The following is a 23,128-nucleotide window of genomic DNA, read 5'->3' as shown; positions in this document are numbered from 1 at the left end:
GTGTCGGTGTGTTGGTGGTTCTTTGTGTCTGGGGGTGGGCGTCCGGGTACACACCGGCTCACTCCTTGGCGGCCGCTTGTCGGGGCCTGGGGCCTGGGGCTCGCTCGGGCCCCTTTGGAGATGGGGTGCCCCCGGCCTCTCGGCCTGGGGCTCGGTCACTCAGGCACAGCTGGGGGCCGGCGGAGCTCACGGGCGCGTCACTGCAACTCCCCCTGGCTTCTGCTCCGCGGCTGCTGGGCGAGCCCTCATCTGGGACTCTCCTCAGCTCTTACTGGAACAGTGGCGCGGCTGCCCCTCTGTTGGTCTTCCATGGTCTCTTGTGTTCTGGGGGCCTCTGGATGTCTGGAGTTTTGATCTCCTCCATACCCGCTTCACACCCTGGAGGACGGGGCTGTGGCTCCCCACACTCCCTAGCAGATCATTACATGGAGAAACCTTTGGAATGCAAGCATGCTGATCCACACAGGTATGCACACAGGTGTACACACGGGTATTCACAGACGCGGACTAAAGCTTTCTTGGCTGCTGCCTCAAAGCACACTGTGCGCTGTCTATCTTGCGTGCTGCACAATATCGTTTATTATTTAGTAACTATTGATATCTACTGCTAGCTAGTTTATTGTGATGGTGTTTTGTTTTCTCTATTATTATGTTGCTCTTTGTTGTTTGCTGTCTCCTCTGTTTGTTTGTTTTTTGTTTGTTTTTGTTTTTTTCTCCATACAGGTGACCCAGGAGTTTTTTTTTTTTTCTCTCTCTCTTCCCCCCCCCCTTCTCACCGTCTCTTCTCCCCTTTGGTTTTCTTTCTTTCTCTCCCCCTCTTTCTCTCATTCATTCCCCCTGTCCTATTTATTATAAAAAAATAATTTAAAAAAAAAAAAAAAAAAATGACAAAGGATGAACTGAAGCTCTGCCATCACGTAATGTCGCATACTGCTGTTTCTGATGTCATTTAAAAAAAAACAAACAAACAAAAACAAAAAACAAAAAAAAAAAACAATGTGAAGTTGAAGATAAGACAGGGTGTAGGTAAGAAATTTACATTATTCACTTCTTGCAGTGTGAGTTGAATAAAACACAGCACACAAACAGCTTCACATTTCCAGATCAGAGAGAGAGAAATATTTACAGATCAGCTACACTACCGGTCAAAAGGTTTAGAACAACCCATTGTTTCCAGTTATTTATTGTAATTCAAGTCATTCAAGTCCAAGCTATGTTAGAACTCCCTCAGGAAAAAAGAAGTATATGGTAACATGAAGTGAAAACATGGAGTTCCCAGCAATGTTCCGTCTAATTTTTCACGTGTCTGAGCGAACACACAAACTCCCTGAGTGTCCCTTGGATCACTGTGAGCGACATCAGACGTGTGCACTGTGGTCACGCGAGAATCAAATCCACCCAAGTCACATGTTTATTAAAATAATCAAATTACAGCATTTACATTTATGTTAGACTACTTTTAATTAACTGCTTTAGCCCACTTACAATGAAAATTAAAAAAAAACTTGTTCATGACCTGTGTAGCATGTTCACACTATTGGAAGTAAAAATAACTTGAAGTCCAATTTCGAAAACACAACTTTTAAAGCTCTGACTTGTATCATGAGTCTGTGGTCTGGGAGAGAGTCTGTAACTCTGTCTGCAAAATACAGTAAATAATGACCAATGTTGGGCAGTTAATTATATAGTTACTTCTTCAAAAAGTTTGGCAAACAACAAAGTTTTTTGCAGCTATTTTTTATAAATGCAGCCAATGCATTTATAAATAAACGTTTCAAACTATTTACAGAACAATCAGCTGTTCTGCATCAAATTTGATGCCACACAAATTATTTGTGCCACTCCGCCGTCACTCCTAAAACTTCCACCCGTTTCTTAACAACTAGATGCCACGTTGCCATATCATTTTTTGATTGGTCGACATGGAACTTTTTTGGACGAATAGGAAAGGGAGAGGGGGGTGGAGTTTGTTTTTGCTCACAGGCTTTCGAGCCTTTTTTCTTATAAAACGCTAGTGATGTGCGATACCACTGATTTCCATTCTGATCCGATACCAAGTAATATTCAGGGTGGTATCGATGATACTGATACCGATACTCTGTACAAAAACTTATTTTATTTATTGTATCTCAAATCATAGCGTCATAATGATTACAGGACATCAGATTACTCGTTCTTATCACTTAATAATGCAGAGTTCATCATATAGAAATGAAAAAAACTGAAGTTGTGCCTATTTGAACACCTTGCCTGCCTGTCTGTCTCGCCCTAGCAGCACCTGTCCCTGTCCTCCTCTTCAGTTCGCCTCAACACTCGTCATGTTCTGTGACATGATTTACTCTGAGTTGTTTGACAAGGTTGGTGATGTTGCCACAACCATACATGCGGCAGATGTGTGGGGTTTTGTTGATCAGATGTCCCGATTTTTCCGGGAGAATCCCGGAGCCACCATTCTCCCGAATTTCCTCCCGGACAACAAAATTGAAAAACCATATCGCATAATTCATAGCTCGGCCAGGCCAATTCCAGTTTCCAACAATGGCGGCAGCGACTTAGTTTTAATATCACTTTTATTTCTCTTTCTGGGTCGCAAAAAAAACTTTTAACATATTTTTAGGTGAGAATGTGTGCAAACTTCAAATATCTGAGCCGACCGACACATCGTCTTCAAACCCCCACGGTCTTTCACTACTCGGGTTAAACATGATATATAAGTCACTTTGATAACTTAAAAATGTTCTTGTTTGGCTTTTTCAGTGTTTTATTTGTTCATGAGTAAATCGGTTTGGCTGAGATTAAAGTTATTAGATTAGATTCGATTCAATTTAACTTTATTAATCCCTCGGGAGGGTTCCTCTGGGTTTTCACACAGCTGAATAAATGTCAAACAGAAAACTCGCTGGGTTTCTGTCTCAGTCTTTGCTCATGAACTTTGTCTCCAAACGTCTCAGCCTGAGCTTCCCTCTGATGAACTCGTTCATAATCTCGTCCATTCTGCTCTCAGAGAAAATCTGAACATGTTCAGCTCGGCCTCCTGTCTTTGTGTCAGACTCTCCAAAGCAAACATGACAGCAGCTCACTGCCATCTTCAAACCTTCCCTTTCACTCTTGCTGCTGTCCTTCTGTCACAAATCAGCCCTGATGAAGATGCTCGGGATCAGGTGAGGAGGAGGAGAAGACTCGCTGTGGTGACGCCTGAAGGGACACAAGAAGAGACACAATCAAAGATCATCATCTAATAACAGAAGACTGTCTTTTATTGTGTGTTTCTGATTGGCTGCTGTAGAAGTGAACAGTTGTACTTTGACCTTTAACCTCCCTGCTCTGTGTTGTTTCCTCTTTCAGACCAGAAAATCATCACAGCTGAGTCTGGACAGGACGTCACTCTGACATGTCGAGCTCCAAACAACAACATCATAGTTGTAGAGTGGAGCAGAGCTGACCTGGAAGATGAATATGTGCTTTTGTACCAGGACGGTCACTTTGTTCCAGATGATCAGCATCCATCTTTTGAGAACCGGGTGGATCTGCAGCACAGACAGATGAAGGATCGAGACGTGTCTTTGATTCTGAAGGATGTGACGGTTAATGATACTGGAACATATGAGTGTCGTGTTGTCCAGCGAGTGGGAGGACCTATGACTCTAATCAACAGCACCAACCTGACAGTTGTTCCTCCAGGTGAGTGAGTAGAGTTGAGTGTGTGTGTGTGTGTGTGATCAGAGGTGAAGCTGCTTCCTGGTTGTTGATGTTTGTTTCTAAAGATGTTGTTGATGAGACTTTGTAGAAAGCAGCTGGTCTGAGTGATGTGATCAGAGTGCAGCAGATAATGTCTGACAGCAGTTTGAAGAGCAAATGGATTCTGTTCTGTTCTTCACTCATCACCTACCTGACACCTCACACCTGTTTCTCACCTGCAGGTCACACAGGAGGACAAGAGAAGGATGAAGACAAAGAGAAGGAGGATGGATCTGTTGGACTGATTGTTGGTCTGTCAGTTCCTGCTCTGCTTCTTGTTGTTGTTGCTGTTGCTGGTTTTTTGATCTACAAACGTAGACAATCGCAGAGTGAGGAAACAAACCAGCCTCCTGTTTAAGTGCAGCAGGTTTAAAATGTCTCAGAGGTTTTTCCAGCTTTGAGTCTGCTGCTGCTGTTCAGAGTTCTGGGTGTTGTCAGTGTTTAAACTCCTGCAGAAACAGATGAACTGAGCACAGACAGCAGGCCCACAGCACTGTAGGTTTATTTCAGTTTTCTCTTTATCTTTGTGAGCTGTGTGGGTTGTTTACCCTCAGTATCCATGAACAGTGTTACAGACCTGGGATCAGTGTGTTTGTTTATAAGATCAAATATGACCTCATTATGTGAGTGTGAGCTTTGGACCACAAAACCTCAACAACACTAATCCTTGATCAGCTGTTTCACTAAAGTTACATCCAAGTATGAACTCATCCCATCGTTCATGCATCAATTTGTAGCTGACAGATGGTTATGCACATCCCTGGTTGCCTAGGTAACCCTCTAACCTTAAATAACGCTATTGTTGTCACTCAGCAGTATGATTTAATGTAGTTGTTTCAATAGATCTCAAAGATAAGAAAAGTTCACCTCGGTACTCGCTGACTTCACATCAGTGATCAGTTATTGTGTTTAGAAAGTGCAGCTACTCGTGTTTGACCTTGTATGTATGTGTGTTTATGCTCTGATTGTATTTTCCTGCTGCTCACACAGCAGAAAAGCCTGAAAACGCAGTGTTCACAGAGTCTGTAAGCACCAAATGTTTGTATGAAGGACAGAGAACAAACAACAAAGGTCAGTGTGAGAGTGTCTCTGTATTTGAACAATAAACTCAGTCGCTCATTACTTTGGTTTAAATGATTTATTCTTTCATTTGTGTTGTTGGCAGAGAAGCTACATCATGTGAACGTCATCATATTGTCACATGTCATCACAGATTCAAAAGATGTAATATTTGTGTGTTTGTTATTAACAATCGTGCCCCCAGACGCCAAAACAGTGCCAGCAAATTGAAACTGAAAAAAAAAACTGTAAGCAAAAAAGAAAGAAAAGATGCAAGTGTGAAAACTTTTTTTCTTGTCTTAATGTCAATATTTATTTTTCAGTTTCATTTTAAGGTGGCATCGTTTTAACACCAACAAAACAAAACAAAAATGACAGAAAGTCCATTGAAATCTGAAAAATATTCATTTTCTGTGCATGAACAAAAACTTTACTTTTTACAAGACAGGAAAACTAACAGTAGCTTTAAAATGTTTATAGTGTATCCTCATCCTCAGTATTGGAAACACGTCAAACTGCATTTCCTATAAAATCAAATCAAATCATAATGATCGTGGAAATTTCTTGATCTAAATTCTCTTCTAGATTGAGTGGCAAAAAAAAGAAGAGCTGCTGTTTGTGTTTGTGCAAGTGCAAGAAATACATATAGCACGCTCTCCATCCTTCTGCTAATGTTTAATGTACTGAAATCAATTCTAATTAATGAAATTAATGTCTAAATAAATTCAAAGTGATAGGTTTTAGAGTATAAACCCATCCGCTGGAACGTTGAAGACAACACAATTACACACAAGCAAGACCAGTAGGCAAGCTTCTTCATGTTACTCGTGCACGGGAGAGAACCGGACAGAGCGCCGTCCCTTCGCTTGACCCCAGTAGCTCGTGGTGATCCATAGGCATGATCACACGTTTATTTAATTATTTTTAACCCAACAAAACAAATAAACAAAAACATGCTGCTGATGCTATGAACTCTCCACACACATGAGTCAAGATGCAGGAAAACTGCAACGCAACATCACTTTCACTTTCATCACACTTTCATATTCAATACAGCTTCCCCATCATGTACTTCAGCATATTAGTTGTTTTCACAGATGTGCTGCATATCTCAAAAATGGCTCATAACAAGACGACAGTCTTTCACACAGGTCAAGTGCCTCTATGCACTTCATTAGTTTAAATATTTACCTATATCACTTCACCTCACATGTCATTGTACTGAATTTAAGCAACCACAAGCTTAATGTAGGTTACTTTTAACAACTATCCACCTCAATGGTTTGGCACACAGGCTGTTAACATTTTGTGTCAGGAAGGGGTGGGGGGAAAGCCACCCACCAGAGCACAGCTGCTGATGTGGGCTGGCCTTTTCCACACACTCCAGGGGCCCGTTCTTCGTACGTCGCTTACTACATCCAAGATCAAATGACACATCCAAGATCAAATCATCGCGCTAACCGTGAGCTCGCTAATCCGGTTCCCCGAACACACCTGCTGTTGACGATTACTACAGCTGGACGCAGTAATGTGACATCACTGGGTGTCGTAAAAGGGGCTACGCATCGATAGCAGAAACAGTGATCGGCAACCCGCTGATTGGTCGGCGAAAATGTCGAAGGGGCGTGCTCGGTATTTTCCGGCAGCAGAGCAAGAACTCATGAGTGAGGGATTTCAGGAGTTTCAGAGTTTAATTAAAACACAAGAGAACACTGCAAAGGCTGCAAAAGCAAGGAGAGAGGGCTGGCAGAAAGTTGCTGACAAATTAAACTCGTAGGTAATTTAATAATAATAATAATAATAATGGATTGGGTTTATATAGCGCTTACCAAGGCACCCAAAGCGCTTTACGATACCACTATTCATTCACTCCCACATTCACACACTGGTGGAGGCAGCTACGGTTGTAGCCAGGCTGCCATATCGCGCCATCGGCCCCTCTGGCCAACACCAGTAGGCGGTAGGGTAGATCTATCATATGACACTATATTGTCCAATATCATATGGCATTATATTATAATATGTTATATTATATCCCCTTTCACATTAGAGCCACAACAGGACCCACAAGAACATGGGAACAAGTAAAAGTGGAATACAGGAGTATTCTACAGAATGGTAATATTTATCACTTATATTGCTTTTCGTCTCTTGGCAAGGTAATACTGGCCTGTAATACTCTGTTAGTTTGTTCATAACAGCAACCAAGAAAAGGGCAGAGCAAAAAAAGACAGGTGGTGGTCCTGCACCCCCTCGTCAACAAGTTGGTTAAGTAAATAATACCCTCACGGGAATATCGATATCTCTCAATGAGCACACTGTCGCGCTGAGCTAAAGGATCCTGTCTATCCCGCAATATACGCTGAATTCTGAGGACTCTCCTTATCAATCTTGCACCTTCCGCAATGGGTGGCTCGCGTATACGGACAGGACATGGCTGCGACAGACTTCCCAAATCCACCTTCGCTTTTATAGCCGTGGTCTCTCATCTTGATTACACGAAGTAATTTGCAATTACTACTCTAACATATGAATTACATCTGAAATAATCACATACATGTAATAGAATGTTAATAGTTCATTTCCCTTTTTTAGGAAATGACCTGTATGTATCTGTGTGACATCAATAAATGGATCAAGTGCTGCATTATCTTTAGTTGATGTTATTTATTTATGGTGAAACAGTGGTGGAATATCGCTGTTGCTTTCGTATAAATGAAGCGGACATACCTGCGTGGCCGCGATCTAATCCTGTTTACATAAAGTAAACCTGCTCGGGAGCAGGTTTACGCTTACGGCTCTGTTGCTATGACAGCAAGTCCCGGAACTTACTTAGCGAGGTACGAAGAACGGGCCCCTGGCTGCTTAGGAAACCCATGATAACAACAACAGCTGCTGACGTCACACACCACGCGGACTGAATGACGCCACTGCTGTTTTTAGTCTGTGGCTGAGGTTTAATGTTCAGTGTTTTCTGCCACTGCATTGAGATATGTTTCCATTAGCCACAACCAAACTAGAATGACTGGAAATTTTGACTAGAAATAGTCAAAAACTTTCAACTAACACCTTTGTGAAACCCACAAGGAAAACAGGATGACACTGAGGACATAAAGCGACTGCAATAAATTACTAAACTAACGTGCAGGCATAAGAGGTCATCAGAGTCTAATTCAATTATAAAAATACATAAAACATATAAAAATCTGTAACATGTGGATGTCCTCTGGTCCGAGGTGCTGGGGGGACCAGTTAGAGACCAGCAGCTCGACGTCAGTGGTTGGACTGGTGGACTACTTCAGTGAAGAGTAGACGACGTCTGGCTCTGGTTTAAAATCTGAACACAAACACACACAGTTCAAACAACAGGAAACATGATTACAAGCTTTGTAGTTCAATCAAGACCTCCAATCTCCACCTCTCTGCATCACACACAGTCCCAGTTCAGACTTCACTGGGAACCAGCTCAGATACAAATTACAGAGCTTCCACACTGCTCACACTTTAACTGCTTCTATAAACCTGGAGCCCACAGATCTGTGCTGATCTTTAACTTTGATCAGATGATTCCTTCTAGTGTGGGTTTAGTGTTTCTTTCTCTCAGCTTCAGTTCCTGGTTTCAGTTTGGGTTGTTCTTCGTTTGGATGAATCGCTTTAGATTACTTTTGGATTTTGGATTACTTGCAGATAAAATTATAATGCATTGATAATACAACTATAAAATTATTAGAAAACTCTGGCCATGTTTACTATGAACATCCACCACTGGAATATAATATGTGACAGGAAATAAGGAAAAGCAGAACAGGTCCAACCAGCATTTGTAGATTTTGTAGCTTTTTCTTTGCATATATTTGAATAAAACCAGGTGGCTGAATATTTCTAATTTCTAATTTTTGTCATTTATTCTGACAAAAACTTATATTTATTAGAAAAGACTCCTAAAATTGCCGGCACAAAAATAAAACATATGAACATAAAACTAATAAATAATAAAAAACAAATAATAAACATAAAATGTAATATATCTTAGTCATAGAAAAAATTATATCAGAGTTGTATTCTTACAATTTGTGTGTATATTCCTAATCAACCTTATATTCTGCTTTATGTATCTCTTTAAAATAAATTAGAGACAGAGGGTTAGGGTTCATGTAATTCACAAGTCTTAGCACTGAGTATGACTCATGATGTGGATTGGTTAGGTTAGCTTAGCATGATGTCTGTAAACAGTGTGAGCAGCGAGCTTGTCTCTGTCCACAGTCAAAGATAAAGAGCAGCTGTACCTGGGCCTCCTTGTTCTGATGGTTGTTTGTCCATAACTGACGTCTTCAGTTCTCTCTGCTGAGTAGACCACAGCTGAATCAGTCTCTACAGAATAAAACAGATGCAGGTACAACAACAACATCACGGTTATTATACATACAGCTATGGCCAAAGTTTTTTTTGTTATTTTTCAATATTGCATCATGATGAGATTAAGCAATGCATTTTTTAAACTGTAGCAGTTTTTAGTTTTATTAATATTATTATCACAAGCTGAGCACATGAAACTGGGGTGGGGGCGTTTCTGAGAAATGGGGTGGAAGACCACAAAGCTGCCATTTTCATTTAATGCAGACTGACACACTTAACCACAGGACACAAAGCAAACATGTTCTCACAACAGGACCACTGTTATTAACCATAACAGGAAGCACATTTTCAATGAACAGGTTGAATATGTGTGGTGTATATGTCAGGACATTAAACTACCATATTATTAACTTTGCAAAAGTCAGATTCAAAATCTGAGAAAAATATCGAGATAGAATTTAAATGTTTGAAGTCGCATAAAAAATATAAAGGGTAACTTTTAAAGGAAAAAAAGTGAGAACACTGATCTTCACACACTCTGTGCTTGCTCGGAGGTTTAGGGGGTCTTTTTGCTGTAAAAAGAAGTTTTCTTCCCACGCACAATGGACGCTAATGTTTTTGTCACTTTTTATGGAATCAAACTCAAAGTAAGGTCAGTACTTCCACGCATTAAACGCTGCACGCTCATACTCTCTCCCGCACTCGATATATTATCCATTGTTGATCTGCACACAGCTGTTGTCACGAACGTCGCACTCGTTTACGTCACTGTCATGAGACAATCTCGCAAAAAAATTATGGTTTTAGTAACGCAGTAACGCAGCGTGCTTACGGGAAAGTAACGGTGATCTAATTACCTTTATTGCAATAGTAATCCCTTACTTTACTCGTTACTTGAAAAAAGTAATCGGATTACAGTTACTTCTAACGCATTACTGCCCATCTCTGGTGGCCACCTCGAGAGGAAGTGGAAGAGTGTCAGTCTTCAGATGTGGATGCGAAGTAAAGGCCTTCCGGAGACTAGAACAGTGACTAATGTTTTGGGACCTTTGTGAACTGTTGTTTAAATTCACTGTGAATAAATTCACTGCTGATCATTGGAAGCCTGTGTTTGAGTGCACCTTTTTAGGCCACCCTGACTGTAAATAGCCTTAAATGCTTTTATTTACTTCCTTATACCTTATTTTGGCACTTATCACTGTTTTCTATTACCAACTTACTGTTTCAGTTTAGATGCTTTTATTTCGATGGGGCAATTTCCTGTAAAACTGTTGTTGGCGCAGTTTTTAGTGGCAGTCACGGGAGTTTGAAGTGTGATGGTTTAACTGAGACCATGGAGATTTCTTTTGTCATTAGCAGCGCCCTTGATAGAGGCACAAGGTATGTTCATGACATAAATAAGGAGATGTTTAGATGTTTTGTGTGACAGAGGCTAAATTTGTAACATTTTATGTTGAAGCTTACTTTATGTTGTAAGGTTTACGATTGTAAGAGTGTGGATTTTTTGCTTACACGCTGCTTCTGTGTATACATCCCCACGGTGAGATTGATGGTTTACTACCATTAAACCTTCAAAACGTCATCAGTAAAGTGTCATCCTTCATTCGGGGGGGTTTCGCTACACTGATGCTGAATTGGATGACAATGAATAGACAGAAACTACTACCTCTGTTGACTCTGATTGGGTGTTGATGATCTGATCTTTTGGCATAACTGTACATGACATGAGTGATGATGTCATTGTCTTCAACTTGATCTGCAAAAAATGTAAAAAATAACATTAATTAAATATCTAAACAGAGATAACATTTAAGAAAGTTATTACTGTGATCATCATGAAGGTGAACTTTATTCTACTAACTAAACTCAAACATGAAAGATCAGGAAGTCTGAGTCTCACCATCAGGTTTCCTGTGAACACATCGTCTCACCAGTAACACCAGTAGAACCACAACACAGACTGATCCAACAAATGACAACACAGAGAGAACAGGAGGAAGGATGTTGGCGGTGGAACCAGGAAGAGAACTGGATATAGGTGGAGGTGTGGATGTAGGTGGAGGTGTGGTGGTGTGTTCCCCTAAAATAAAACAAACAGTCATTAAGTTGTCGTCACATTGTGAATGTTGAAAGCTGCAGAAACACAGACAGGTGAGTGTGTCACCTGTGACAGTGATCCAGCTGGATGGAGACTCTCCATGACCGCTGATGTCACACTTGTAGAGGCCTTCATCAGACCTGGAAACATGCTGGATGGTCATGTGACCCTGTAGGCTGCTTCCTGATGAGGGAGCCATCTTTATAGAAAGCAGCTGGGAGGTTGGAGGGAGTGGTCTTTGTTTTACAGAGCAGAGTGACGTCATCTCCCTCCATCACAGGGAGGACAGGACTCTGCAGGATCACTGATCCACCTCAACACAGAGACAAACTACAGCATTTCATCCATTTACACACAGCTTCATCAACACTAACTCCACACACTCAGCTTACCAGTGACTGTCAGGTTAACCATGTTACTGATGGGACCCTCTCTGGACTCACACCAGTAAACGCCACTGTCCCATGTGTACATGTAGCTGATGTTACAGGAAGAATCACCTAGTCTTCCCCACCCATCTCCACACTGACTCTTCTGTTCTTTGCTTGTGTTTCTCCTCAGAGTTCATCCAGCAGAGCTGTCGTCCTCCTCACAGCTCAGAGACACAAAGTCTCCTTCAAAGAACTGAGAGCTGCTGGGACTCACAGTCAGACGAGCTGTGAGCGTTAAAATGAAAAACTGATGATCTGTTAGACTTTACATTGTGAAACATGAACCCAATCAGGTCATATCAGTGAGCATTTCTCAGGTTTAAACTGTGACAGAAGAAGGTTACTGACCTTGGTTTGTTGTGCAGCTCAGCAGTGAGATCAGAACTAAAGAGAAATGACACTCAGGTTGATTTGAGGTGAACATAAAGAACACAAACACAAACAGCTGACAAACACACAAACATCTCTCTGTTATATCTGCTCGTTTTCTGTTTGATGACAGCAACATGTCTCAGTAAAGTTTGTACATAAAAAGAATAAACACAAAAACATCAACATCCAGCTGCTTAACCAATCATCAAACTTTGGCTCAACGTAGAGGGGAAGTGGGCACAGTATGAATGTCACAGGCCGTCAGTAAATGCAGAGTTAACACAGATAAATAAAAAAATACTTTGACTCAGCAATTTAAAATCCCAAAACCTTGAATGTCTCCTGAACTTGATTTAAGCACATTTTACACGACACTTAATGATTCCCAGCACTTAAAGGGACCATTGTTATTAGGTGCACTAACTGGGGACATACAGAAAAATATCCACTACATTTAAATAACCCAGTAAAGTCATGTGTCCACTGTGCAGCTGTGTTGATATAATGAGTGAATGATTTGATCTTTTCACTGCCTGCTGTGTTTCCTCGACTCCTGAGCAAAGATAAAGAGTCAGTTCAGACCTGCAGTTGGTCCTCGTGGTGTTTGAACTTGAATTCAGCCTGATTTGTTTTTCATGTCTTCTCCTCCATCATCAGTTATCAGGAGAGCAGACAGTCAAAGTACAAGAATTCAAACAAACACAGAGATTCTACTTACAGAGCAGACACAGCACAGATGTTTCCTTCATCGTCCTTCTCACTCATTTGAGCTTTTTTTCATTTCTGTCACTGACACCAAGTAAAGCCCGCCCTCTTCCTCTCAGTCTGTGGTTTTTATGCTCTTGGGTGGAAGTTGGGTTGTTTTTTTTCAAATTAAACCTTTAAAATCCTGCAAGGCCTCTTGACCTCAAAATAGTTTGAATCAAAACCCTGTTGCTGAAAGCTGGTTTAACATCATTTCTGAAAAAATCAGAGATATCAAATGTCCTCTGGTGGCATTGAGCTGCAGTTTGGATAATGAACTAATTTATTTCCATTTAGCGGACATCACTCCTGGCATACAGCCTGTCCATTTAGAATAGAATAGAATAGAATAGAATAGAATAGAATAATCATTTAATTGTCCCACTGTCAGGGTTCCTGGGTCGGTGACCCAGTGTTTTCAGTTCACATTCACTGTTTACCTACTGCCTGTTCCACTTCCTGTTTTATTGTGTTAGCCTTGGTCTGTGTGTATTATGTTCAGTCCTCTTCCCATTATCATTAGTTCATTATGTTCAGCTGTGTACTCTCAGAGTACACAGCTGTACTGTGTACTCTGTGTACCGGTCTCTCATTATCATCATTATCACCAGTCTGTGTATTTAAGCCCTCGGTTCTACCCATTCAGTGTCGGGTCATTGATGATGTTCATGTGATGTTCTGTTGTCGTTTCCGCCTGCGTTCAGCCAGCCATTCAGCCTTCCAGTCAGTTGTCCAGCCAGCCAGCCATTTTATCCCTTTGTTCTGTTCAGCCACTCCTCACAATAAATCTGCACCTACCTGCGAGTCCTGCGTTTGGGTTCCTCCTTCTCTCATCCACGACACTGCCGCTGACACCCACAAGGGGAAATTTGGTCTTAACAGCAGCCAGAAAGACACATATACAAACAAACAGTACACAGGACACAGAGCAGAAACATACACAATTTTTTTTCTTACATATTTACATCAAGGACAATGGTTACTATAAACAGAGTACTGTACAGTTATTAAATAAAATAAACTACAGATAAGAGGCAAACCCAGGTTGTAGTGCAAATCGGTTGATTAAATTATTGCACTTACAGCCCAGATGTAAACATCTATGATTGTTGGGAGTAGTTTTGATTGTACTGTCTGACAGCTGCAGGGAGGACGGACCTGCGGAAATGCTCCTTCATGCATCTAGGATTTGAGGAGGTGGATGATGTTTGCTGCATTCTGTATCTGGTGTCCATAGTCAGTCTTCTTAATAATCTCACTTAGGGGGTTCAGGCTTGTGCAGAACAACAGGGGGGACAGAGATGGTAAATCCCACACTTGATGGTGACTTGTACTACTGGCTGTTTTGTTGTCCTTGTACGGTTCTAGGCATTCGAGGATCCAGGTGTGGAGCATCGAGTCATAAGCTTTTTTTGTAATCAAGCCACGTGTCACAGGGGGTTGCTCAGTCTGGTCTTGTAGTTTCGAGTGACTGTTCTGTTCACCAGTAGCTGCTCCATTGCTCCTCTGGTGTCTCTGCCAAATCCTTTCTGGGCCCTGCTCATGAATTGAATCATGTGCCTGTTCATCTTACCGCTGCCTGACAGTAGTTTCCATGTTGTGTTGAGGCAGGTTTTGGTTGGTAGCTGGATGGGACTGGTCTCTGACAGCACACTGATAGCACTCCATGAGTGTCTAGCAGCACAAATAACCCTGCTGCTAATTGTCCAGACATTCCTGATGCCTAAGGATGTCCAGAATCAGGAATGTCCTGCAATACTCTCCAGCCACTGAGTATTATAGGGTGCATCCTCCTCTATTCTCTTCCAGTATGGCTCCATCTCCTAGCTTGGTGGGGCTGTTCCCATGTTGTTCCCCTGCCACTGAGAGTACAGTGTGGATGTGGAGAACAGCTGGTTTATTCTCCTGGTTTCTGTCTCTGTGGTATACCTCTTGGCGACTGGCCAAGGCTGTGTGTAGCAGTTTCCAAGGCCTCGGGAATGGGCAACTTGCTGTACTTCTTCACACCTTTCTGCAGCTCTGATAGTTGTCTAACTCCCCTTCTACCTTGATCTTGGCCTCTATTCTCCTTCTCCATGGAGGGCACTGCTCCTCGTGGTTGTTCATCCTGTAGCCAAGTATCTCACTGATCACTGCTGCCATGGTGTACATCAGCTGATTGGTTTCAGTGATGGTCACAGCATGTATTGTCAGTGATGCTTCATTCACATCATCTAGTAGACTTTCAGAGGGTACTTCATGTAGTCTGGGTAGTTTTATACAGAGGGTCCAGGTTTCCAGCTCAGCCATCATCTTCTCTTTCAGGTCAGCTGCTCTCATCTTCCACGCCTTCAACACATCAGGTGTTCTTGGGGTTTGGTACCCAATCTTGGAAGGTGGGATTGATGATATCTGAAAGAAAAGTGTAAAATCCTTCAAAATAAAAGTATTTCTCTACTGCTGAGTTGGATTATGCTATATGACCAGTTTATGTTCCAGCTTGCTGTGTGGCCTCCTGCACTTTTGGGCCTCATGTTGAGCCACTGTGAATAGATGCAGACTGACACAGTGGGCCCAGTACTGATGTGAAAAGCAGGACACATATGTTACTCATACTGTGGGCTCCAGATGTGCCCCAGTGAGGAGCCCCCATTGTGGGCTGTGTGCCGCCCACACTAAGCAAACAGGTTTGCATTGAGGCCGTACCCACAGTATACAAATCCAGAGAGCAGCTGTCTGTCATTGAAGTTTCTATTCAGAGCTTTCAGCCGAAGAGGAAGAACTCTGTTCTCTGTTTGAACCACTTCCTGTTTTACACTGAAATAACTTCATCACATTACCTGGAAGGCTGAGTGAAGATGCTGAGCTCCTCCACACGTCACTTCAATGATACCTTTGTTTTATAATTAAATGATTTATTCATTCATGTATAAGGTTTTGGTTTGTAGCATAATGAGAACACAGGTGTTCACGCTTGTTCTACATACAGCTGTGACGGTTCTGGGTTCTTTTGACCAGCGTTTTGAGTTTTCTTGTGTTTTGGTGTCTAATTTATTATTATTATTATTGTTATTATTGTTATTATTGTTCTTGTAGTTTACTGTTTAATTCTGAGTTCATTGTTATTACCTCTCTGAGTTTACTTGTGATCAGTTTAGCTCCTCGGTAGGTTCCTCTTGTCTTTGTCCTCTGTGTCGATCTGTGTGTCTGTTTATGTGTGTTTGTGTCTTGTTTCCCTCCTTGAGTTTCATTCTGTTTTCCACACCTATCATGTTTATCCATGTTCCCCCAGCACGTCATCTCTCCCTCTCTCCCTCTCTCTCTCCCTCCTTTGTCCTCATAGAGGTCTCTGGGTTCTGTCCCTTGCCTGTTCCCGTGTCCCTCTTCTCATGTTCCACCCAGTCTCCCCAGTTGTTCGTATGTTTCATGTCTGCATGTTCCATGTCTGGTTGTCACAGTCTACATCTCACAATGTTTCCTGTTTTAGTTTGACAGTCTGTGTCCTGGGTTGGTGTTTTCAGTTTGCTTTCCTCCCTGTCTCATCCCAGCTCCTGTTTCCTCGTCCTTCCTAATGTATTTAAACCCTCTGTTTTCCTCTGCCCAGCATTGCGTCCTCCCTCATGCAGTGAGTTCCTCCTTGTGTTTAGTTTTGTGTTTCTCAGAGATTTCCTTACTGTGAGTTCCTTAATCTTAAATGTTTGTTGATTCAGTAATAAAGCTGCATTTAAGTTCAGTTTCATCTGCCAGTCTACAGTCTTTGGGTCCAATCCTGCCTGCTGCACACAGCTGGTTTATGACACTAACAGGCACACACCTCCCTCTAGTGGTCACATTAAGTTCAAACATAGAAAAAGTGTTGTACACCTGTAACATAGTCGCTGGGGAGACTGTTATAGGGGAGCTCTGGCCCAGATGCCTCATTATCAATGGCATCATTATGTGCAGCATCTTTATGGATTTATTTCCTTTTCTGGTTTAAATGATTGTTTATGCTCTTGAACTGTGGACACAGAGTCAGAATCCAGTGAGATAACTGTGTCATCATCACAATACTTCTGCAAGGATTATTGATTTATTCAACTTTTATTTAAACAGGAAGTTAAACACTCTTTCTTGCGTGTGTCCTCAGCCAACTGAGTCAGCTTTAGTCTGCTATCTTTTCAACAGCAGATTCCCACAGTGCCCAGTAGCACCAATGGTGATGAGGTGTTTAGAGAGACTGGTAAGAGATCACGTCACTCCTTCACTTCCTGTCACCATTGACCCACTTCAGTTTGCATACCAGACTAATCGTTCCACAGACGACGTCATATCTCACCTGCTCCACACATTGAGTGGCTCACCCCGAGACACCGAGACACTGGCAGAGGGGATCAAGAGTGACATACCTCTGCTGACTACAGGTATTTTCAACACCTCTGTGGTGGAACACATGGAGAAAGAGGAGCAGCAGATTCAGTGTAAAACCTCGACGTGATGACCGACGTCGCTGGATGATCTTCAGAACAAAGGTCCAAATAAAGAGAATGAGAGTTTCTCCTCACGTGTCTCCTCATGGTTTATGATATAAATCTGCTAATTCTCATTAGACATATAAATCAGAAAAGCAAACTTAACGGCCTCAGCATGTCTGTCATCAGTCTCTGTGTGACAGCAGGCCTGATCCCTCACAGTGAAATCATCTCTCACCCTGGAGTTAAAGGAGCTTTCTCATGAATACTGGGCGACTTTCCAGCCAGCTCTGTAATTTCATCATCACATTTATGCCATAATTTAGCTCAACCGATCAGATTAAAACCGTTGTTGTTTTTTTAAATAACAGTAATTTTGTAATACTGAAACTTTTAGTCCACCATCATGTTTTGACTTACAAGAGTTTTAAATCATTTCTTTTTTAAATTTTCTATATCATATAAAATCAAAGTATATCAAACTTTAACTGCCAGTAACAGAACAAACAGATCAGCCAAAGTCCATTTAAGGACAGATCTCTCTCAGCAACCACACTTACCTTTTTTTCAGTTTCAGGGACAAAATTTTAAAATGTTGGCAGATTTTTTAAATTTAATTTTCTCAAACATTTACTCTCAAATATTTATGTTTCTTTCTAACAGGGATGCCAGGAGTTTGTGAGTCTTTGGGAGGGAAAAACAGGATTTATTCAGATTCATTTTCAGCCCTAAAACTAAGTCCTGCACACAAACTATCACATATGAAACCCGAGTAAGTAAATTAGTACGTACGGTTTATGTGCTAAGAGCCTTTCAGACCAGCGGTGCGCAGTCTAACGTCTCTCTCTCTCTGACTCTGAAGGGTGGAGTTAAGAAATGTCTGCTGTCAGTGTCTCGCTCGACTCAACTTTGCTGTTTTTCAGCGTCTTCGTGTTCGTCTCTGCAGGTGAGATTTACTGTTAGAAACTAACATAATGCCCTTCTGAGAAAACGAGGAGTAAAGTAGACTGTCTGTGTGTGGAGGAGACACAAGGCTGGGTGCAGTTTGTGTGGAGTTAACATCTGTAATCCAGCTGTGACAGAGACAAAGAAGTGTAACGTGTGTCAGGAGTCAGGATGCAGCTACAAAGCTTCTTGTTCAGTGTACACAAACAGCTGTAGCTCCATAAAGGCAGCATGCAGAGACTCACAGTGTCTTATAATGAGAGCTGCTTTCTCTCACACATTATGTTCACTTATTATCAGCACATGTTGTTGTTCTGTGGAAGCTAACATCTTGTAGTTTCTGACTCTTTGCATGTTTAGCATGAGGCTAAAATGACCTTCGCCTTGTTCTGGGAAGTGATATCAACAACATGTCTGCCCCATTTATTTACTCTGATAATGGAAATCAGGATAATCAGTCAGGTAATGAAAAAATGGTGATTGATTCTGTTCTGTTTAAGACTAAATACAAAAACAGGATTTAAACTTAGTCTATGTACAAATTTAACATAAGCTCCACAAGTGAAGTGCAGGCATCTTGTTTTCAACCAGATATTAACTCTTATAAAACATTACTGGTCCATAGATTTATTTTATACATCAAGATCTCTAATCTGGATTTAATCTGATCTGGAGCAGGTTCACAGCATAAGTTACCATGGCAATGCACTGTTATAAGACGTGAACCAACTTCCTAGCACAGAAAACCCTGAACCCAAAGCTGCTTTATAGTACAGGCCTCTGCTGGGCTTTAAGACAATAACATTCATTAAATCCATCCATATGTTAAAAGACATAAACAAATATTTAAAGTAAATAATTCTGCTTATAATTGTATGTTGACCTTTAACCTCTCTGCTCTGTGTTGTTTCCTCTTTCAGTCCAGATAAACATCACAGCCGAGTCTGGACAGGACGTCACGCTTCCATGTCGAGTTACCAATAAGATCACAGCTGTAGAGTGGAGCAGAGCTGGCCTGGGACAGAAAAATGTCTTTTTGTACCAGGATGGCCGGTTTGTTCCAAACAATCAGCATCCATCATATAAGAACCGAGTGGCTCTCAGAGGGATGAAGGATGGAGACGTGTCTTTGATTGTGAAGAAAGTGACCACTGCTGACTCTGGAACATACAAGTGTCTTTTTAAAATAGCAGAAACACGTTCATGGAAAAACATCACCATCAATCTGAGAATTCCTCCAGGTGAGTGAGTAACTCTGATTTTTCTGTAAATCATTTAGGAAACTTCATTCAGTGGTTTTTAGTAAGGTACAGCTTCCTCTATCCCCCAGCAGAGAATCTATATCTCACTGAAAACATGCTGGAAAGTGAAAATGTTACACTTCATTTAAACTTTCCTATTTTGGTCACCTAACAGTGGTCGGGGGACACACGGCAAATGCAGTGATGAAATTAGCTCCTTTAAAGTGCACTGAAAAAAAGGGATTGGCCAGCTCTTGGATTTACGTAAGCATCTTGCGTGTATTTAACACAGTTGCCTCATGCTTTAAAGTTAAGTGTAACTATATAGTGTAGAAACTACATGATATGCAGAGAGGCTAGATTAAATTGTTCATATCATGTTCAAGTGAAGTAAGTCAATAATATATCAATGTTAAATCCCGCGACACTGCACGGGTTTCAGACTCGCGCTCTTTAGATCGTGGTTTCAGGAAGGCATCCATCTCAGTCAAGTCGAGCAGCCACCTCTACTTTTTTTTAGTATACCAAAAAAAGTACGTTGTGTGGTTGTTACATTAAAAAAGTCTAACTTGTAATTTGAACACAATAATTTCATGTTTCTATGAACGTAATTAAATAATGAAGAATCTGTACGAAATTCAACAACTTAATTTGTTCTTGTTGAGACGACCTGATACAATCTAGTGAGAGTGGTTAGTTGCTGAACTCATGAAATTCACAAGATCGCACGAGATGTCAAACTGCAGGAAAATCACTGGAGTTATAAGAGGCACTACACATGCACCACGTGCATGCTATTGCTATTTATTGTGTATTATTACAAAAACAAAACAATTCTGCATGAAATACAGGAAATCATAGCTTTCCTACATTTCCTAGATTGTTGGCATGGTGCTGTTGCTTCACAGTAAGAAGGTCCTGTGTTCAAATCCACATTCTGCCTATTTTGCAGGTTTCTCTCTGGGTATTCTGGTTTCCTCCTGCAGTTAAAAGTCATGCAGTTATTAGGGTTAACTGGTGATTCTAAATTACCTGTGAATGTAAGCGTAAATGGTTGTTTGTTTCTATGTGATAGACTGGTCAGGTGTCCAGGGTGTACCGTGCCTTGTAACCTATCACTTCAGGGTTATTTCCCAGCCCTCCTGCAATCAGGATAAGGATAGAAGGATGGTAGTTGTTGAAGACCCATTCAATTTTTATGGTAACCAGGATCTAGACTTTGTTGAACATTATGTAATATGAAGACAACATGTAGTATTTAAGTGAGCAAGTAGTATTGGGGTAAAAGTTATTGAATAGTGTTGAAATAAAATGACAAAATTGTGAAGGATTAAAATATTCCAAGAGCTCAACTTACTTCATCTGAACATGTTTCAATCGCGTTTTATGAACACAAAATGCACATGTTTATTACATATGAAAAAGTTGTGTTGATTTAACTCAGCTGTTTAAGTTTCTGCCAAAGCAAAACATTTGTGTGCAACCAATGTCCATTATTGAATCAAGTAAATCCAACATGGCCTTTTTTTCAGTGTGTAGCATACGTGCAAGAATAAACATTATAAGTGCTTCACAGTGGGAAAGATATAATAATGGTAATCACTGTATAGTGGCCGGGAATAACACTCACTGATTCGTCTGTGAAGGTTCTCGGTCATCCAGGTCATTGTAGTCTAAGGAACTTAAACAACTTAAACAAGTCCCGATGCTTTTCTTTCCAAGCTCCTTAGCCCACTCACTAATTCCTAGCTTTCAGGAGGAAAGAAATACAAACCAAAGATTGAATGTAAGCACTGCCCCTTTTCCCTAAAACATTAGAACAAGTGTTCAACACTGAGTAGTTGTGCCTGCTGGTCCACATGGTGTAGCTTGCCCACTGCAGCCCCACCATTCCAGGGTCTACATGCAAAGGGGATAATAGGACAAGCACAACTGGAACAGGATCAGGTGCAACTGGGACAGATGGTTGAAAGAAACTGGGGTCATCACCAATTGCAGTGGAGAACAGGCTGTGTAGACCCAGATCGCGGTCAGCCGAATCTTCCTCAAAGGCTTCCTCTGTTGATCTCCAGTGTTGAGCTTGGTCCAGGACCAACATGTTGTTCGGCCCTGGTGTGTTTTAGTATGAATTACATACAGTATCTCTGTTTTTTTGGCCCAGACATGACACCTCACACCTGTTTCTCACCTGCAGATCGATCAGGACCGGGTGGAACTGGATCTATTGGAGTGATAGTTGGCCTGATAGTTGCAGGTGTGGCTGCTGCTGCTGGTTTATCGTTCTGCAGAAAACAAAAGCCACAGAGTCCGGATTCCTTCCAGCCTCCCGATGATCAGGACTAGACTGTCTGCTAAACTGTAAATGGAGTCTTCAGCTGGTGCTCTAAACTCTCAGTGCTGACACCAAACATGATGAAATACAGATAATCAATGTCATGCTGGGCATCATCATCACACTTGACAGCAGAACAGCGACTCAGATGATATAAATAGACAAAGTTTAAGTTTATACTTTTGTTTCCTTTGATAATAGTTAATCATGCTTAACTCTTATCATGTATACTCAAGATTAAATCTGATCAATATGATGATGAATGAGAAAACATCCTAACATCACCAGTCATCCTGTTGAACCTCAGCTCTGTATTTCAATATTATATTAAACAACACTTCCTGACTTTTCTACTCTGTGTGTCCTGTTGAATGTTTTTGGGCTAACTGTGGCTCAGAGGTTGAGCTGGTTGAAAGGTTGGTGGTTTCACCCCTGAGTGTTCCAGTCTGCACTCTGAGAAGTCTTTGGGAAAGATACAAACATCGAGCTGCTCCACACAGAAAACACGTGGGTGTGGAAATGGGTGAATGAGTCTCACTATATAAGAACCAGCGAAATTAGATCTTTCAGAATCATATAGTTTTATACTTTTGTAAATCAAAACAGATGATTTAGGACAGACAGAAAATACTGAGTGTATTAATTGTTTTTTGTAGACAGTTACCTGCAGTGGGTTTCAATGGTAATGAATGGAGGTCAGCCGATTCAACAATGAGACACCCCTGATGTGTTTTAGTATGAATCACATACAGTGTCTGTGTTTTTTGGCCCACACAGGGCTCATCTGTGTTTCCTTCGTGTGGAGTGACTTCAGCGCCACGTCTGTGCCACAAAACATTTGGCCGTGTTGTAACTGAGCTGTAAAGATCAAAACCAGCCCTGCAACACATTTTTTCAGTAAATGCAACTTGTAGTAAATTGCAAGCTGCCAATTATAGCAAATTGTTTTTGTACGATTTAAAAAAATGTCAAAGTAATGTAATTTATTACTGTTGTTTTGAGAAAAATAGGAGATGTGGATAAAGATTCTAGCTATGTCCCAAAACTCAGAGGACGCAGCCTTCTCGGTTTGCGTCGACCATGTCCTCCGAAGACCGAGAAGGCCGGAAGTGCAAGGCTGCGAAATGGGACGGTCTAGCCTTCAGATTTGTGTCACCAGCTGTCTCGATGGAGTTTAATAAACTCAGCCGTCTGCTCCTTGCTTGCTAAAATATAACAGGACACTGGAGTACGTTCTCTACCATCTTACACTTCTGTTTAATCAGTTTTCTGTTTGAAGTTTATTCAGCTGTGAAAACTATAACTTTAATCTCAGCTGAACCGATTTACTCAGGAACAAATAAAACACTGGAAATAGCCAAACAATAACATTTTAAGTTGTC

The 23,128-nt window shown here is 41.3% G+C and overlaps 1 protein-coding gene across 2 annotated transcripts; it reads left to right on the top strand.

Moving 5' to 3' along the window:
- The first annotated feature begins 18,059 nt into the window (after positions 1-18,059).
- LOC120715425 (myelin-oligodendrocyte glycoprotein-like) lies at positions 18,060-22,100 on the top strand. Of its 2 annotated transcripts, XM_040002432.1 has the most exons (4): positions 18,093-18,174; positions 18,534-18,635; positions 19,094-19,414; positions 21,609-22,100. In XM_040002432.1, exons 2-4 carry the CDS (start codon positions 18,584-18,586, stop codon positions 21,755-21,757), a joined length of 522 nt encoding a protein of 173 aa, XP_039858366.1. In that variant the 5' UTR covers positions 18,093-18,174; positions 18,534-18,583; the 3' UTR covers positions 21,758-22,100. The 2 variants fall into 2 exon arrangements, with proteins under 2 accessions (XP_039858365.1, XP_039858366.1); XM_040002431.1 differs by lacking the exon at positions 18,534-18,635 and having other exon boundaries at positions 18,060-18,174.
- Positions 22,101-23,128: the final 1,028 nt, after the last annotated feature.

This window comes from Simochromis diagramma, unplaced genomic scaffold (genome assembly GCF_900408965.1).
Source record: "Simochromis diagramma unplaced genomic scaffold, fSimDia1.1 OVJJ01000440.1, whole genome shotgun sequence".
NCBI lineage: Eukaryota > Metazoa > Chordata > Actinopteri > Cichliformes > Cichlidae > Simochromis > Simochromis diagramma.
This window is presented reverse-complemented; position numbering and strand designations above follow the sequence as displayed.

Bases quoted from the DNA above. Each gene is read 5' to 3' on its own strand.
- LOC120715425 (XM_040002431.1), top strand. From the start codon at position 18,105: ATGTCTGCTGTCAGTGTCTCGCTCGACTCAACTTTGCTGTTTTTCAGC. The intron at 18,175-19,093 runs GTGAGATTTACT...TTCCTCTTTCAG, and splicing joins CTTCGTGTTCGTCTCTGCAG to TCCAGATAAACATCACAGCC. The intron at 19,415-21,608 runs GTGAGTGAGTAA...TCTCACCTGCAG, and splicing joins CAATCTGAGAATTCCTCCAG to ATCGATCAGGACCGGGTGGA.